Source organism: Pyrgilauda ruficollis, unplaced genomic scaffold (assembly GCF_017590135.1).
Source record: "Pyrgilauda ruficollis isolate IOZ18807 unplaced genomic scaffold, ASM1759013v1 scaffold53, whole genome shotgun sequence".
Classification (NCBI taxonomy): domain Eukaryota; kingdom Metazoa; phylum Chordata; class Aves; order Passeriformes; family Passeridae; genus Pyrgilauda; species Pyrgilauda ruficollis.
The window spans coordinates 2,018,773-2,037,613 of record NW_024526933.1 but is presented as its reverse complement, the minus strand read 5'-3'; the positions used below and the strand labels follow the sequence as shown (position 1 = coordinate 2,037,613).

The window sequence follows — 18,841 nt, the reverse complement described above, 5'->3', positions numbered from 1 at the left end:
AGGAAGAACCTTCTGAATGGTTCTTCCTCCTGCTTACTCCCTGAATGTCTGAAAAATCATGAGCTAAACTGTATTTCAGATTCACAAAAGAAAACTGAATTGATAGGAAAATTATGAAAATGGCACCACAGCAGGATGTCACACGGTAGTTCTTCTTACACTTTCTTTAAATGCATGTGGATTGCCAGACTCTATAATGCATTTTGAGTAACCGTCCCAACGCTTAAGTGCTGCACCAACTGGGCTGTTCACATGCATGATTTTTGAAGCAGAGGCGGGACAGCATGGATACCAAATTCTATTCTTTCATTCTTGTACAACACGTTTGCCAAATCTGAAGAAATCGGAGCAGGGAACAACTGACCTACAGATTGCTGATGGTTAGACAGAAGTCTGTGATTGAAGGATCTCAGCAGAAAAACAGATATTCAGCCCATACTTGATTTTATATGCAAGTTCTTAAAATTAGTTCTATGATGTTTACTTAGGTTTAGGGTATTACATTTGAAGAATAAAAACAACAAAAGAAAAATAAAGAGACTGGATCTACCATTTGTATGTTCATCTTGGATCCTGGCCAGAAAGGGAGAGAAGAAAAAAAAAGGCAATGCTTCTGCCTAAAGAGTAGGCACATGTGGGAGCTTGCTCTGCCAATACAACGAGCAGAAGGAGAACTCCTGAAATCAAGATCAGAAGAGCCACAATGAAAAATAGTCAACAGCTGTCATCCGATGACTTTAAATCCCAATGAAATGATCTTTCCTAAACAGATGTTATTGCTTAATTGCAAGGTTTGGGCTTGACATTTGCTCGGTATCCCCTTGCCTAGGACAAGCCAGTCAGAGAAAGCAGCTACAGCAATTCAGTCTGGCCTGAAAAATGTGCTGTGCAGCAAATTGCTCAGCACTGGCCATTTGTACTTCAGCAAAGAAGCAAACACACAAGAAAACAAAGCTGAAACACAATAGCAGGGTTTGCAATGAACTTGGGAGAAATTTACTGGTCTATCTAAAAAACACTGGTACTTTTCTTATGTTTCCAGAAAAGATGCTGCTATTGGCCCTCCCTACTAGAAACTCACAAAACGCCTGAATTCACACACACATATCACCGATTTTCATCTTATAAATTAATCCTGTGTCATATTTCAAGGCTTCTCTCCTCTTCCATGGAATCTGATACTGGATTTTCCCTCTCTACTCGCAGACATCTGAAGCTGATATGCAAGTGCAGCACAGTCATGAGATTAAAAGCACTTAAACAGTTACTGGCAGTCTCTACAGGGAACATTGGTACAGATGGGAAATTTGTATCGCCAGCTACCATTACAAGTTAGTTCAAAATAAAAAAGCGGACGTCCTATTTTCAGAAAACCTATACATAGTAGAAGTTATGGCATCATTAGTCAAAACAAACAGAAGCTGCTTTCTCATATATGAAATATTAAGTAAACAGTAGCCAGCAAATGACATATTGCATGCACCTGTTTTGGAAGCCTCAAAATAAACTCACAAGCTAAGAAATAAAATGTTAGGGAGTGAACTGTACATGCAGGCTAACTGGCACATACACATGAGACATCTCAACAGTGCAATTCACAATGTTAATCAAGAATACGTAAAAGCGCAATCTCTTCAAGATGGCCTTTATGTGTCTGCAAAAGTTCACAGGCCTAACAAATATTTTTATTGAAAAGGATAGAAAAGAAAGGGTCATTGTTTCTGAGGGTCTACTTTTTTATTAAATGAGTCCATCATCTGACATAGTACAGAAGAGTTTTTCATGAAAGAGGCTTTTAAATCAGTAAGAGATGTAAAGTTAGTTAAGTATACAGACCTATTAAAGACACTACTGATGGGTTTTTTTCTGCTGCTTGTTGATATACAGGTTAATGGAATGTCATGTATGGAATTGTTCCTTTCTAATAATTCTATCAGTATTGAATATAAAATTCACAGCTAAATTTCTACAGCTGAGTTTCAAACATGTTGAGTTTTATCTTTTTTGTCACTCCCTCCCTTCACACACATGCAAGAATACAGAATGCAAACTAAAGCACCACCCTTGCCTAATGGGCTGCATCACTACAACTCAGCTAGAGCCAGCTGACATGTCAATTTTTTGTTTCAGTGGCTGACAGCAGTCCAATACTTATCCCTTGCTGGCTCCTGGCAGCTCAGACAACAGCGAGCACACTCAAGCCATGAGAAGGATCTTGTGAGGTCTATTCCTTCCCAGCAGCCAGACAGCTGCTTAAAGGAAGATGGCCAGCGCAAGCAAGGGAAACGCCTCCGTGGCATTCACTAGTGAACAGACCACCTAACAGCAAATTCCCAGAATAAGCTTCTCTCTACTAGGGCAGCAAATGGAATGTCTACCATGAACATATCTTTTAAATCCAGGCAAGCATTTAAGAAAAACTTGTATCACAAGTAAGGAAAACATGCCAGAGAAGTGGATTTAAGCAGCCCACATCTGAGCACTGCAATGAATGAAGTGCCAGCACGATGCCTCTAGCATCAGAGCAGTCAGCTACAGTGCTTTAACTACTGGTGCTGCCCAAAAAAACATGCTGGTTGCTTAAGAAAGCCATTGCAGACTATCAGGAAAACATTAAAAATTCAAACACATGCTCTGTGTGCTTGTGGAGGACTCCTGTAACATTCCAGGTTTTGACTTTTCAAACCTGGGTCTAGTAGAAAACTGCATTTTAATGGAGTATGACATTACTCATTCACACAGAACATTAGGTACTTTATTCTGACATTAGATAACGCAGCAATGAAATGGTGTAAATCTGATTTAACAGTATTTTCATTAGTAAGTGCAAGTAATTTGTGCTAGATATTTTACCCTATACTTCTATAATGCTAATGCTTCAGAATTTTTTAATTGTATCCCTGCCAAGCCAAACATATATCACAGTTTTCACCTCACTGAAACAAATATTAACTGACTGTTTATTAACACCTCTTGACACTTACAATGCTGAGAGTACAGCAACTTAATCACAAATGCCAGAAGTAAAACAATAAACGTTACTGTTGGTCAGATAAATTGCAGTATCTGACAACACATGAAAAAATAAAATACATTCTGCTTGGTATAGGTACTGTACTGAGATCTTGATTAAATAAAAGCAACAGAAATGACCTTTTTTTCTGCCTGAAGAAAATCCACAGAAACCAACCAGCACCATGCTGCAAAGCTTGCAGAATTCAAAAAGCTCTAACTTAGCAGTCTTAGACTGGAAAGGAGCATAATCAACAAAGAAGTAAAATTTACTGTCTGTATTCTTATTCAAAAAATGCCTTGAAGCAGAACAGTTTTGAAAAGTTCTCTATGTACTGTCCAGAACCAGGGTGTGTGCTGCAGCTAGAATGCACAGGAACAATCTACTTGAAGTCTGATTTCAGGACTTGCTGGCTGGTTCAGCAAAGAAGTACAGCCTTGAAGGCCCCTAAGAACATTTCCAGAAAGCAGCAATTACAGAGGAAAAGATGCACATTGGATGGATAATGCAGAAGCCACTGTATGAGAAATCTTCCATTACTCAGATCTACCAAATTGCTCTGTAGCCTTCCACTGGCAAACTAACAAAAGTAGCTTCAACATCCCACAAAATCACAGCTTATATCGAAGTTAGATCATAATTCAAGCACAGTGAAAGAATAAGGAAAACGAAATAGCAACTATTTATAACCACTATGCTAAAAAGAGCAAAAAGAATGCCAGCACAGATGTATCTTTTTTAAGTTACAGACAGTATCAGTTAGGTTTCTTAGAGCCTCCTGGAACTGGCAAACCCTCCTTAGTATTTAAATCATTCAGTTTCTCTTACGAAGCCAAACACAAGAAAACAAGAATGTATCGAGTCACTACTAATACTGGGTTTTTACTACCTTCATTGTACATTTCCTTCCTGCTTGATTCTATTTATCCTTATTTACCAGCATATTGATTTTGTTAAATGAAGTTAGAAGAATTTTCAGGCATTTTGTCAATGGAAAAATAAAAACACTGACAAAGAAAAGATACTTAAAAATACCAGTCTAAAAACTGCCATATACATCTAAATATAATACCTACATCATTCACCTAATTAATCTGCAAAAATTAGATATTGCAGTTCTTTGCTTATCTTTCTTCTACATATTTAAAATGACATATAGGCACAATATGGAGAAAACATAACCAAAGAGTCTCACATGCAACAACCAGATTAGACATTAAACAACAACAAAAACAAACAAAAAACCAACCAACCAACCAACCAAAACCACCCAAAACAAACAAACAAAAAATCATTCTTCCTTTTGTTTAAAATTTTAGTTGCTTATCATTCTAAATAGAGCATTGCACATCTGTTTCCACTAGACAAATACCTCTGAGTTTGTGACCAAAAAATAATTTAGTTTAATTCCATGCTTTTCAGTTATGGTATTCAGGGAACAGAAAACTGGGTTGTTTGATTTTATTTTTAGATACGTGTGGCTATTTAACAAAAGAAAAGCTGCTACATATTTCTTTCTGAATTTTCATTTTAAAATATTTTTTAATCAAAAAAGAGAAAAAAACCTTTTCTTTGCAAATGTACATTACGTGTTTGCTATTTTTTCACTAGCAAACTGACTTAGAGGGCATGTCACTTCCGTAATATGACTCATTGGGAACAAAATTGTAAGAAATCAGTTAACAGCATAACAGAAAATATCTTTCCACTTCTTACAGCCAAAGGACACTAAGTACACTGTTTTCCTTTCCCCTTGCTCAAAAACAAATACTACATTCAAAAAGCTTTATTAATTCAAGATACTTCTCTTGGATTTTATATGCAAGAATAGAATTCCAAGTAACACCTTTGAGTAGCATAGCACAGGCACTGGCATTACAGGTAAGTTATACAAGAGAACAAATTACTGAGGAAAGTTAGGATGGTCTGTCGCTGCTATTCACCATGCTTATTTTTCTAGTTAAGCTAGAGACAGTTTCACAAAACTTCTAGGGAAAAATACCTTCCTAAGGGTAAAAAACATAAGCCATTGCCACCTGTCTATTCTCCTTGCAGGACACAAAAAACCTAAACAAAGAAGTAAGCAAATTACTGCTGGACACAAAAATTAAGGCAATGAGTTGCAACCTTTATAAGAAATCTGTCCCTTTGAACTGGTAGATTTCTCTATGTCTCTGTTTTCCTTGCTCTCTTTTGTCTGAATAAAAGCCCCATATTTCTTAAATGAATAAATAATAGCATCAGTCATGGCACACTGTTAAGTGGGCTGTACTGCAAGCAATTTTATGGCTGCAGTATCTTTTGACAAAGACCAGCTATTGGTCTAGTACTTAGAGGAGAACACTGTTCTGTGAAAGTTGCAGTATTGAAAAACCCCGCAAATCTGGGAAGAGTTTCATTTTGGAAACATTTTCAAAAAGAAGGAAAGAGTTCAGGAAATATCACTCACTGATTTCCTGAGAACACTATGAATCACTTGAGATCATCATTAGTCTCATAAAAGCAGAAGCACAGAACAAAACATTTTAGTAACAACTTACCAATCAAGCAATTGGATATTACTTAAAAGACCCCACAAGTAATTTGGGAGAAAAACTGATCACCAACCAGATAAACAAGAGATGAGCAAACTACTTTAAATTATGTATGTCTCTTGTTACCGAAGGTACTCAGAACAAAATTTTCAACCATCTTTAATATTTATTACTATGTTTCAAAAGATTAACAATTCCAAACAACAGATTATTTTTCAATATAGATGAGGGAATATAAATTAGCAACTATAGCTTATATAGATATCTTTCTGCCCTCGGTAAACTGCAGTGCTAGATGTTAATGGAAATATGACACCTGGATAAGGACCTGATTTGTTGGTTTGATAAATAGATCACGTTAAAATTCTAAACTTTTAATGTAAGTTTTTGAAGAAGTTCATTCATCAGCTTCACAGTCCTTTGGTTTTCTTCTCCACTATGGTTAAATCTGTAAGCAGTACGGATAAGAAGGTTATAAACTTCTTTCCTTGTATCAGTTATCTCAGCAATCTGAAAGGAAACACAGAAAGTTAAATTGGACAATTACATTGCTACATACTAAGAATTCTTCAAAATACTTGCAAGAAAACCAGATTTTTTCCTCACCACTGAATATGTGAGAACCAGCTTCTGCCTGAGGTGTCTCTTTTCATACACCCCAGTGCAGCCAAGGAAGTTTGAGATTTCTGTTGTTGTCTCAAATTTAAGTGAAACAAATCAAGAGGCCAGAAAGTTCTTAAAGGAAACACAAATGGACAGTATAACCATTTGTAAGTCATTGCCATAGAAAATAACTAAAAGCACATGAAGGTTCTGTGTGTATTTGGGGAGACAATTCAATTCTGTAAAGCTTTCAAAAGTGAAAATAAATACCACCCCCAAGAGATGACAAAAAACAGGAAAATACTCTAAGTTGCAATTTTTGCAGATTGGAAGGGACTTGACTTCTCATTGTCTGTGTTAAACCCAAAGTTTACTGTGCTAAAAGGAACCACAACCATGCATCCCAAATCAGTTCCATACCGTTCTGCCTTTCATATATTGTCTTTAGTCCCTTTCAATTCACATGGAGAGCCTAGCTACACATTAGTGATTATACAGATACAGTCAAAATCAATCAGACTGATAAACCAACAAACTGGCCTACAACAGTTCATGACCACTCTGCACTGGGCAATATTCAGAGTTTTGAAAGTTAGTAATATTGCTATCTATAAAGAAGCAGAAGACTGCCTTTGGTCCTCCTGGAGGGACTTAAAGTAGCAGGCTAGTACATTACAGCATCACAGCTCAACAGCTGCACTCTCTTCATGAAGAGAAACTAGAAACAGCAGTCTGTAAAAATATATACCACCCCCCCAAACTTTATCATTACATTCTTATGCTGAGAAAAAAAATAGATAATTTGTGAACTTGCACCCTAGGATGTGAGAAATACCTTAGCCCTTCTTAAAGAGAAAAATGTTATGTCTTTTTAGTCAGCCAGCTGTGTCAGAAAGTCAGATGCCTTACATATGCCATACAGCCTATACAGGTCTATACATAAGACCACAATGCTGCTGAATGGAAAAACGTTTCAAAGTATTAAAACTACACACTGACCCTGGACCTGCTTGCATAGGGGGCATGCACTTCTTACAAGAACATGGTTTGATAGTAAGGAATGGCTTTCTAATCCTACACTGACATAGCACTGTTTATCTTAAGTTACACAAACACATTTTATAGTTTGCACCAATACACCTGAAGGCTGTCATCACCAACAGGAAGATACTGTGGCAAGCTTCCAGCCTTATACTCCTCTTCATCTTTTTTTACAACTTAAGAGATGCTATCTTAGCTCTTCATTTTCTCCTTCTCTCTTAATTACCACACTGTTTTCTTCACTGGCTTTGCCAACCAAGCTTCTGCCACATCAATGCTAAGACCTAGTAACCAGCTGTTCCACCCAATGGAAAACAGCGAGAAGAGAGTTCCATCACGTCTGCAGTAGCTGGATAATTTAGGGATTGATTTTCTTTGGAAAAATCAAAATGTTTGCACATGCTATCTATAGCATTGTAAATGAACTGTAGGTGTCCCTTAAATGCAAGCTATTAGTTCACCTGTTTCTGCATCTGCACAGTGACGACGGTAACCCTGTCAGTGAGATCAAGAAGTGAATGGAAAACAGTTTAACTGTAGCTGAAATAGATATGTAGCAGGTTAGATATAGCTGTTGTAGCCACAGTCTCCTTTAATTCTCTGTGTTTTCTTTCTTAAGAGGTAGAAACTTAAATCAAAAATAATAAAGTAAGTATGTATTTAAGTTAACCTGAAAAAGAAAGGAATAAACACTTACACGGTAAATACATTCCTGGGCAATCTTATGTCCACCAGGTGAAAAGAGCAAGAAGTTGGTCAGAAGATGTGTTGTGCATTGCTGGTTACAACACTGCTGTATACCTGTTACCCTGTGTACAGCAGTCTCCAGGTCTTTGAGAGAAAGGTCTGTGCAGCTGAACAGCATCATTAGATGATTGTAGACTGCTTGAACTTCTACCTGTAGGAAATAATTTCAAAGGGTGCAGGATCAGAGAAGAGTAAAGGTCAAATCTATGGTATTTTACTTTGGATTTATTCACTAAACAAAAACTGAATCCTTGGAGAAACAACTCAAACATGAAAAAAGTTTGAATTTAAACAGCAGGAAAACCAGGAAAGGAAGGGCTGTAACACATTTTTTTACACTGATTCACAGACACAAAGGTGGACAAAATGGACTTTTTTTTTCTTTGGTCTTACAAATGAAGCAGACAGGGCATCAAGCCAGGATTTTACCTTTTTTAATAATATAAGGAAATGGAGAAAGTCCCTCAGAAGAACATGGTCTGATTTTTACATTGTGGGAAAAAGAACAAAGGCTCCTCAAGGGCTCGTTTCAGTATAGCTGCTGTAAATCAATTAGATCCCCATGCAGTCTGACCTCGGCTGATAAAATGTTCTGGTAAGAATGCACAATTTAATTTCTTCCTGTGCTGTTCACAACTTATGTTTTTATGTTGTGACCTAGACAATAAAACCTAACTTCTGCTTGGGGTAGGAAACAGAAGATTTTGGCACCTCTAGAAAGAGAACTATGAGCAACTACTGTAAAAAATCCTAACAATAATTCTGTTCACTGTATTAAAAATTAACTTGAAAAACTTGCAGATGGAATGCAAATGATTATCAGCTGGAGCAATAGAAAAATACACCACTGCTGGCCTAAAGGAAAAGAACACCTGTTTCTCAAGGACATTCACAGGGACAATTTTTTTCAGACATTTCTCTGACAATGACCTACCCTTTCAACAATTTCACATAATATAGTCTGAAAAAGCTGCTATTCTTGCATGAAGTCCACAACTACATGTGAGGCACAAATGATACCAGGATCTACAAAAAGGTAACTGGAATTCCTCACGATTCTTTATTCCTCTGTGCATCATATGAGCCAGAGACTGCAGATGGAGAGTAGCAGGTCCTGCTCCAAGAGCTCATGTACCCCAGAAATCTCATTCTTAGGGCCAAACTCCAAGTTTTGCTCCTTCAATGTTTCAGACCCAAAAGGTATGAAAGGAGTGCAACAAAGGAATAAATATTGAGGAGTAGAATTTTTAGTCCTGCACATATGAATAAACTCTAGTGAACAGCAAAAAGAGCCACTTTCTTCTTTAAATAATTTAAACACTTTGTATTACATTCTGGCTAATATAAAGGTGTTACCTAAAGTACAGAGTAGGAAGACAAAATCCTAAGTGCAAACCTTTCCATACAAAAATCATGCTGAATGAAAAGTACACTACACAAAAAAATGCTGAATGACAAGATTGACATCTGCCGGAAGTTCCCATGGCATGCTAATCCTTAACTAGTGAAAGGTGCTGGGTTTGAGGTGGAAACCGCTTCATTTAAAAGAGCAGAGAGCTAATCTGCCAAAGGACAAATTTAAAAAAAAACCCAAACACCTAACTAAAGGCAAAAGCTTTGCATGAAGTGTGGGAATCCTTCTGAAGTAGCCTGACCTGTGGGGAAAAAAAAAGTCTCAGTTCAAATACCTAAGAAAAGAATGATAATGATCTGAAATATCAGACCTCTGGGAAAAGATGAGTCACTGCGTGGGCTGTCAGCAGAAAAGCTTTTTTGTTTATAAAGTCTGTCTTATGTTATGACTGAATAACAAAATGGAATAGGGGACACACAGGGAGATTATTTCATGGATGGGGCAAAGTGATTTCACTCTGTGGAGTTAGAACAATACATTGATCTGCAGCTATAGTGCAATAGTTTCAAGCACTCTTGTTTATTGCTCATATATTGCCTACTTTCCCAAAACTACATTCTAAAAACAAGCCTGATTTCTTTACTTCACCCTAGCTCTAGCCTAACTCTGCTCAGCCAACCTGTCCCTTGCCTTCCCAGCCAGCTCATCCCATCCCTTGCTCCTAGACAATGAGAAATTTAAGTGCAAAAAAAATTGTAGGTGATTGGGACGCGATCTTGTATTTGTAGTGCCATCAGCAAAAGGGGAAGGAAATAAAATATTGCATAATGCACTGCTGTACGTGGAGCATTAGATGTAAATGTAAATCATTATTTTTACTACTGTGGTGTACAGAGCTGCATTTTTAAATCCATCAGAATCCATTTTCAAATTAAGGAAAACTAGACAGAAGTTGTAGCCTTTTGAATTGGGCCTTCGTAGATCCAGTTGCTTGGGCTAGTTCAGATTTGCACAATAGGTTTGAATTAAAGGCTTTCGGGTATCTGCTTGCAGACAGCGGGTAAGGTCAGAGCACTGCTCCTCCCGTAGCAGCCCAGCACATCCATTATCACCGATTTGTCACTGTATCACAAACTGGAGAGAAATCAGAGCAGCGGGGCAAGGTTAGGATTCCAGACTGTACTTGAATAAGTATCTTCACAGTTTCAGCTGCTGTGATTTCTCTTGTTTCCTTCTCAGAAGATGCCATAACACAGGCATGCTGAATTCTGCCACACTGATTTTCACTAGGGTATTTTTATTTAGGATTGAAAACACCCAAAAAAGAAAGCCAAGAGAGTGCTAATCTATATCATATACTTAAAAAGGAGGAAAAAGCTTTTCTAAATGTCAAAAACCAGAAAAAATTCCCAATTTTCAAATTTGCCGATGTGACACAATTCCCAGAGACTTTGTAAAGTCAATATATTTCATTTTTCTGATGTGCACTATTTGTTTTACAGCAATAAGATATAATCAGACTATTGACTAGTTATTGGCACTTACTATCACTACATTACACACCATTGTCTGAGTCCTTTGTTGATTTTCATTCTTAGGACAGTAGTAAAATGCCAGCAGCCACAGCACAGGATCCGGTTCCACAGCAGCCTTCAGTAATTGTTCTGCTGCAACATCCAGCCATTCTCCAAAACAAGCAACCAAAAACCAGATTTCAAAGAGGTCAGTGAGAGAACTGGAAAACAATGCAGATAAAATTAGTTATTTCTCATTATTTAATATTTTAAATTGCCTTAAATTAAATTATTTTATATTTTATTTTATATTATTATTTTATATTTAAATTTTTTTCTTAAATTAACTGTCAGCATCCTTTAGAAAGGATGCTGACAGTTAATTTAAGAAAAAAATATTTAAAATATTCAACAAAGAATACCTTACCTACTAATCATACAGTCATGTAGTACTTAGTCTATTATCTGAAATCACAATCAAATGAGACACATCCAATGTTCTTACAGATTAGCTTTGACAGTACAACAGACTATCCTTAACAGCAGCTTCTAATAAACTGTGACATACGTACATAATAAAATTCATCCCTACTGTTTATAGGCTTCAGCTCCAGGATTTCCAAAACTTTAAAATCATATCACACTCTTAGCATACTGTTGCCTTTCACTTTCTCTCTGTTGCCTTCCAGGGTTATTTTCTGCTTTTTGGTAATTCATGAAGTGCATATTTTTTGGTAATTAACAAGGAATTACATTTAGAGGGACTAAATATAAAGTTTCAAAGTATATTTTAAAGTATATCTCCTGACTGTTAAAATTTATGTTTTCTTAAATGAAAATTTTGAAGGTGTTTACAAAAGGATTATTGCTATAAGAAAGGATGACCATTCATCTCTGCACTTTCTCATGTGTATTCCTCTAAAGTCAGAGAAGATTAAAGAGAAGAGATGTAAACTAATGGTAGGTGTCTCAGAAGCAAAAAGTTAAACTAAGCATGGAAAGACAAACAGAAGGATGGCTAGATTAAGAACTAGGAACAATTATTTCTAATAAATTTGGCAAAACTTTAAAGAATTAGATGGTTTTCTTATGTTTTATTCCTGAGGCCTCCAAAAGCTGCTGTGCCACCTTTGCAAGGAAACTACAAGAAGATCTTAGAAATTCCAGGAGCTGATATTACCATTATATTGAGGACTTTCTACCATTAGAGAGCCTGTTCTGGATTCATGTACCCTCCACTTCCATCCACACTGCTGTTTCTGCCCACTCTGTAGCGGCACCTATGCTCCACTGTCGTTGCAAAAAGTGGCACTTCACTATTTTTGGGACTTTCCCCCACAAAATGTCCACAAGTTCATCAACTGATCCACTGATTTCTAGTTTAAAACGTCATGTAACACTCACTGCTCACTGAGAGTACTACATACAATAATAAATCTCAGCACAGAAGCAATGTGTTGATTAGGAGGACACAGAAAGCACTTTGCTATAAGATTCACATTTGGTATAAAAGAAAACTTCTGAAAACCAGTCTATATAAAAAGAAAGCCCTGAGAACCAACAGGATATGCTGTGTAACAGTATTTTTTTCTCCTCTGTCCATCTTATTAAGTCAAAAGAATATGGAATCAGGAATAAAGCAATAAAAAAAACTGAATACAGTTTCTTCAAGGATATTAGTATTTATAACATGTTAGGTCAACTTTCTTTCTAACTGGGAGGGGTTTGGTAGAAAACATAATTGTTGTAGGAATTCTAAAGGAAGTAGGAGTGTATTCTGGCAAGTACAATACTGTTCAAACTAGTGTATTGTTTAAAATAAAGGAGGAAGGAATACTGTTCAAATAGACTATATATAAACCAAGCAAGGGCTGGGCAACAAAAGGAGAACAGACATGGTTATATTACTGTAATGCATTATGATGGATGGTATTTGTTTTATTTATTTAAGCTCAAGTTATGTGTTGCTTTAAGGAAACAGAATCAGCCATGGGTCACACTCCAAGGACAGAAAGGTTTGACACACTTCAGGGATGAACAGGCGAACACTGAGCTGTAGCTTATACAGAAAGTGAGACGCTACCACCAGACAGCCTGGCCTCAGAGAGAACAACAAAAAGCTTTTTTCTGCCACTCAGCAACAAAAAAAAAGACCCCCGCGAGTTAACTGAAACCAAACATGGTTGCAAGTATCTTTGTTCCAGTACCCAGGGGAAAACTGGGACAGAGTGGCTGGACAGCAGCAAGGCAGGAAGGGACCTGGGGGTACTGATTAAATGCAGACTGAACACTAGCCAGCAGTGAGCCCAGGTGGCCAAGAAGGCCAATGGCATCCTGTCCTGTATCAGCAATTGGACCAAGGCAGTGACTGTCCCCCTGTAGTGGGCACTGGTCAGGCTACACCTTGAGTGCTGTGCCCAGTCCTTCTCTCAATTTAGGAAGGACAGTGAGATGCTGGAGTGAGTGCAGACAAGGGAAGCCAACTTGGTGAAGGGTGAACCATACCCTGTGAGGGGCAGCTGAGGGAGCTGGGGTTGTTTAGCCTGGAGGGGGTTCAGGGGAGGCCTCACTGCTCTCCACAGTGACCAGAAAGGAGGGTGCGGCCAGCGGAGGGTCGGTGTCTTCTCACAAGCACCAGTGACAGGACAAGATGACAGTCTCAAGCTGCACCAGTGAAGGTTTACGTCGGACATTAGGAAAAAATTCTTCACAGAAAGAGTAATGAGACATTGGAATGGGCTGCCCAGGGAGGTGGTGGAGTCACTGTCCCTTGGAGATGTTTAAAAAAGACTGGATATGGCACTTGGTGTTGACAGCATGGTGTTAGGTCATAGGTTGGACTTGATGATCTCAAAGGTTTTTTCCAGCCTAGGTGATTCTGCGATTCTATGATCTTGTTTCACAAGTCTGCCTGGCCTTGGTGTTCTGTGTTTCTTTGGATATATTTCAAGTTTAAAATCAAAATTAATTTGGTTTTTTTGAATTTAAAAGCTGTTCGACATTCTTTGGACAGCTAACTCTCAGAGCAGACCTAAGTAAACTTGTATCCAAGCGCTATACAAGTCAGGTCTCATCACACTCCTTATAAGAAAGAATTACAAGGCAGCAGCAGATAAAGATGTATGCTTTTCCATTATTTTCATATAGAAAATTCCCAGAATATCCCCTACCAAAGCATAATTCAAGTAGACAAACAAACCCCAAGGGCAGCAGGTCAGAAACATGGAGTGACAGCCCAAAGATTAACACAACAAAAATGATACAGCAGTCTGGCATTCATATTTATGAAAATAAGGAAGTTTGCAGTTTGGGCATTTGTACAAGCCTGCAGAAAGCCAAGCTCCTTCATGAAACAGGGTTAAAAGTTTTGAGGGAGAAATGGGAGAACAGACAAGTAAACATTTCCATTATGCAGCTAGGTATTTATTGGAAGGAATGACAAGATTTTGTTTCCTCAGAGGCTTATTGGCCAGGTAGATAGATGTCATAAAGCTCAGGTTCAGAAAGTAATCCAAGTACTATTCTTAAAAATAAAGCCCAACATAGAGAATAATAAGAAAATTATGAAACACAGCCACTAAAGACTTCAAATGACGTGACCTTTCACAAACTAACGTGCAAATGACAAAAAGTTTGAAGATCTTATACTGCTTACCTAGTGTTTGTATCTTCTACTAATGCCTTGAGCATATCTGAAATGTGTTTCACGTGTTGAGACCAATATGTAGTTGGGAGTTCTGAGGATGAAGGATGAATACAAAACACTTAAAATCATAGCCTGTCCACTAGAATGTAATACTGAAGCATTAAGGTAGCTGTAAGGTTTCTCCAAATTGATTAAGTTATCATGAAGTATTTAAAATTTCATTTTAAAACTTCCCAATTTTAAACAATATTACTGTGTTTCATACAACAATTCATTGATAAAGCCATGGAAGGAAGTACAGCTAGATATATTGAAATGAGGCTGATGTTCCTTTGCTACCACAATATTAATATATAATCAGTGCAGTAGCACTTTTACAGGCTCTTGTACCGAGCTTTAATTATTGTCCATAAAAAAATCATGCCAAATTGAACAGTGGTTTCTTGATATGTATGAATAGGAAACATAAAAAAAAGTTGGGTTTGCAATCTAAAATATCAGACAGAATTCAAGCCTCAGAGAGAAACAGAAAGCCTGTTTCCTGTGAAGTACATGTGAATTTTTCCATAATGACAATTATGGAAAGAAGATTGCAGTATTTTTACAATCTCTGTAACATGGCTTCATTCCTACATAATTATGCATTTTTTCTTTGTTATTCACTTCTGATTTAGTTTTCTTTAAAGTTACATTGGTAGTTTTGTTACATAAGAACCAGATGTTCCTGCAGAAAAATGCATTAAAAAATATTATGAAAATTGCTAAATCAAACACACCCTATACAGGAAATTGCAAAAAGTTATCTCTATCCCTTTAGAAGTTATTTTAAGACATATACAGACCATGCAGATTCATAATGCTACAAATACTTTGTGAAAAAAACTTACCAAAAGGACGTCTGACTAAACCTCTAACAAGAGGCTGGTGATGGTATGGGAAGTAGGCCTTCAGTGGAAATTTATGCTAAGACACAAAATCATTATTTTAAGAGGTTTCTGGTCAGTTTTCAAAACAAACCAACAGTGAATAATCTCATCTAAGGCAGTAATTAACAATACAGAGTGAAGCAAGAAAACGGAAAATTAACTCTTCAGTTAATTTTAGGATTTGGCATTAAAAAGGGGGATAAATAGGAAATGCTTGCTTATAAAAAGTAATTATTTATAGATTTTAAAAGTATATGCATAAAAGAAATTCAGAGCATGAAGAAAATTACATTATTAGTCTCAGTTTTTTTCCCTGTAATCACGTAAGCTTTCACTCTTAATATGCAGTGCTTAAAAGAGACACTAGTTTAATTTCATTTTCCAGTGTAAACAGATTCACAGATTATATTAAACTAAGAAGCAATAACATCTACAGAATCTGAGGGCATTGTGTAGATTATTGCCATCTGTTCAAAAATGGAAACCTGAAATTCTTAGGACCTGATCCAGCAGCAGATAGGGCAGTCAGAGACAACAGACTTGCCCTGTTTATTGAGAATGTGTGACTGGTATACTGTGAACACTGCTTGTGTAACTGAGACTAGCAGCAGCACACCTCTGTTCGTTCTGCAAACACGTACTACAGGCACGTTTAACACAGAGCACGTAGGTGCAAGTGCAAGTGCTCCCCTTGAGACAGACAGAAAGCCAGCCAGGCCCACATGGTGATCACTGGCACAAAATCTAGTTGGAGTCCAGTAACTACCAGGGCACAGCAGGGTCAGCACTGGGCCCAGTCTTATTTAACATTTTCATTAATGAACTGGATGAAGGAGCAAGGACTTCCCTTGGCAAGTTTGGTGATGACACAAAACTGGGAGGAGTGGCTGATACATGAAAGGGTTGTGCTGCCATCCAGAGGGACCTTGACAGGCTGGAGAAGTGGGTTGACAGAAGCCAAAAAAATGTCAACAAGGAGAAAGTATAAAGTCCTGCACTCAGGCAGGAATAACTCCAGGCACATGCTGGCAGACACCCAGCTGGAAAGCAGTTTGCAGAGAAGGACCTGGGGAACCAGTGGACACCAAGGTGAGTGTGAGTCAGCAGTGTGCCCTGCAACAGACCAGCAAGTGGAATTTTGAGCTGCATTAGGCAAAGGATTGCCAGCAGGACCAGGGAGGTGCTCCTTCCCCACCCTTCAGCACTGTAAGCAGCCATTCCAGCAGAGTAACCTCAAGTTCTATGCCCAGTTAATGTCCAGTTAAATAAAGAGCCACAAGGATCATGAAAGACCAGAGAACTTCTATGAGGAAGTGCTGAGAGAGCCTGAAGAAGAGAAGGCTCAAGAGGGATCTTACCGATGTATATAAAGACCTAAAAGGAGAGTGCAAAACAAGAGAACTAGGGTTTTCTCAGTGGTGCACAATGACAGGATCAAAGGTAATGAAACAAACTCAAGCACAGGAGGTTCTGTCTGTATATCAGAAAACACGTCTGTAATTTATCTTTTCTCCTTGTTTTTACTGTGAGATGGCCAAGCACCACCATAGCTTGCCCAGAAGAGTTGTAGAGTCCCACATGGACATAGACCTGGACAACTGGTTCTAAGTAGCTATGGTTTGGAGCTGAGGAGTTAGACAAGATGACGTCCAGAGGTCCCTTCCAATTCTCAAGCAATCTATGATTTTCTCCTTTACATCTTTGAATCTCCATACCATTAATCTTAGAACACTTCTGTCTTCTTTTTTAGGAATAAGAAGGCATTTAGCTAACAAATCATCTCTTGAAGCACAGACTGGGAATATGAACACTATAAAATGTGATACAGCTGTAAATCCAATGAAGACTGTATTTAACAACTATTTTCTACTGGCATATATATGCATGCATCTTATAAACAAACAAAAAGACACATTCTCTTTATTACCTTTTTTCTTTGTTCTGTCAACAACAGTTAAATGAAATTACAGCACATGAATATATACACTCTTCTTAGACAGTCTATATTTCACTGGTGTAGTAAGACTCTGAAGTCTTTTTGTTGAGAGGACTTAGGCTAAATGGAAAAAACAATAATCCCTATAGTAAAGTATGCATGTAGCCAATTAACTTGCACCAAAAATTCCCATGAAAAAGTAGCCCCTTGATACAGTTAGTAGTAACCAAGACAACCACAGCATACACTGCATAGAAAACAGTATGGTGAAGTAAGGGAATAACAGCTTTCAGTATACTGTCTAGGCAAAGCCAAAAAGATTTGTTGCGTAAACACAATATTTTAGTCAGTTCTTTCCTCACGTAAGCCATCACAAAACGCAAACCAAGGTACTATCAGAAAGAACAAGTTTGGATGTGGATGGTTATAATAACTGCCATGATGTATAACTGGAAATAAACATTGAACACGGGTTTAAAATATTTACCCAGCTATTGAAAACAAAATTCACAGGTGAAAACCAATGATAATTCTGAAATTATCAAGGGAAAATAATTCATGAGGAAATTATAATTTCTATCAAATATGAATTTTAACTTCATAAATTTGCAAGCAACATGACTCAACTATCCTCAGGTCAGCTTTCACTAGCACCAAAACTTGAAGAAAATTTGCTAATACAAAACATACCCAAGAAGTGTTTTCAGTATGCCCATTCTTAAATTTCTTCTTCAATGACTACAGAAATGGGACTTTTTCCTAAGCAGGTTTAAACCTCATTTTCCATTTATACTGTTTTCAGTCTCCAAAAAACACGGAAAAAAAAACCTATCCCAGCAGCACTGTCTTTTTCCACTCTTCTGCTTTTTTTCTGCCAAACCTTGTTCTCTCTAAATGGTCTACGAAGTTATTATAAAAGACAGCGATTTCTGACAGCTGCCACACTGCAACAGAGAATCACTCTCCTATCACACAAACCTGTGAACTGCCAGACACAAGCCAGTTCTTTTGCCAGTTTTATGGACGCATGTTTGCCTAGAGTTTTTTCAGTTAACTACCTATAAATTCTGAAGGTCTCAGCAACCAGTAGAACCCACTTCATCTTCTGTCATTAATGTTTTACCATTCTTCTGCTAAATGCTACTGGAGCACACTATGTCCTGTCAAGGGCAAACAGATACCACAAAGACAGATACCTTTTGAATATATGTAATCATGACTAAAGGAAGTCATCAAAGGGACCAAAGGGATCTTTTGGTTATGACCAAAGTGAAAAAAAACGGATATGACTGACTTAAAGTTTAGGAAGCTATCTGTACTTGCCTTTTTGCAAGCTAACTGTTAACTAAAATTACAGTTGATTCATAAACTGTGAGACAAGGGACTTTTAATTCTATCACTGAAGACAACACCTTAATCAGAACTCCATGACTTAAACAGTATACAAGTTAAATAAAGGAAACTCAATATTTAAAACCACTTTAGAAAAATGGGCTGCAGTCCATGCTAGCTGCTAGCTAGCAATGC

General features: G+C 37.5%; 1 protein-coding gene across 1 annotated transcript in view; it reads right to left on the bottom strand.

The window, feature by feature from the left end:
- Window positions 1-5,743: 5,743 nt before the first annotated feature.
- Window positions 5,744-18,841, bottom strand: part of FANCC (FA complementation group C) — a 76,727-nt gene continuing 63,629 nt past the window's right edge. Inside the window, exons 11-15 of the mRNA XM_041480747.1 lie at window positions 15,340-15,415; window positions 14,462-14,543; window positions 10,856-11,027; window positions 7,889-8,089; window positions 5,744-6,057 (exon numbers count right to left, since the gene is read on the bottom strand). Coding sequence (XP_041336681.1) covers window positions 5,914-6,057; window positions 7,889-8,089; window positions 10,856-11,027; window positions 14,462-14,543; window positions 15,340-15,415 — 675 coding nt within the window. The 3' untranslated portion in view covers window positions 5,744-5,913. The remainder of the gene's footprint in view (window positions 6,058-7,888; window positions 8,090-10,855; window positions 11,028-14,461; window positions 14,544-15,339; window positions 15,416-18,841) is intronic.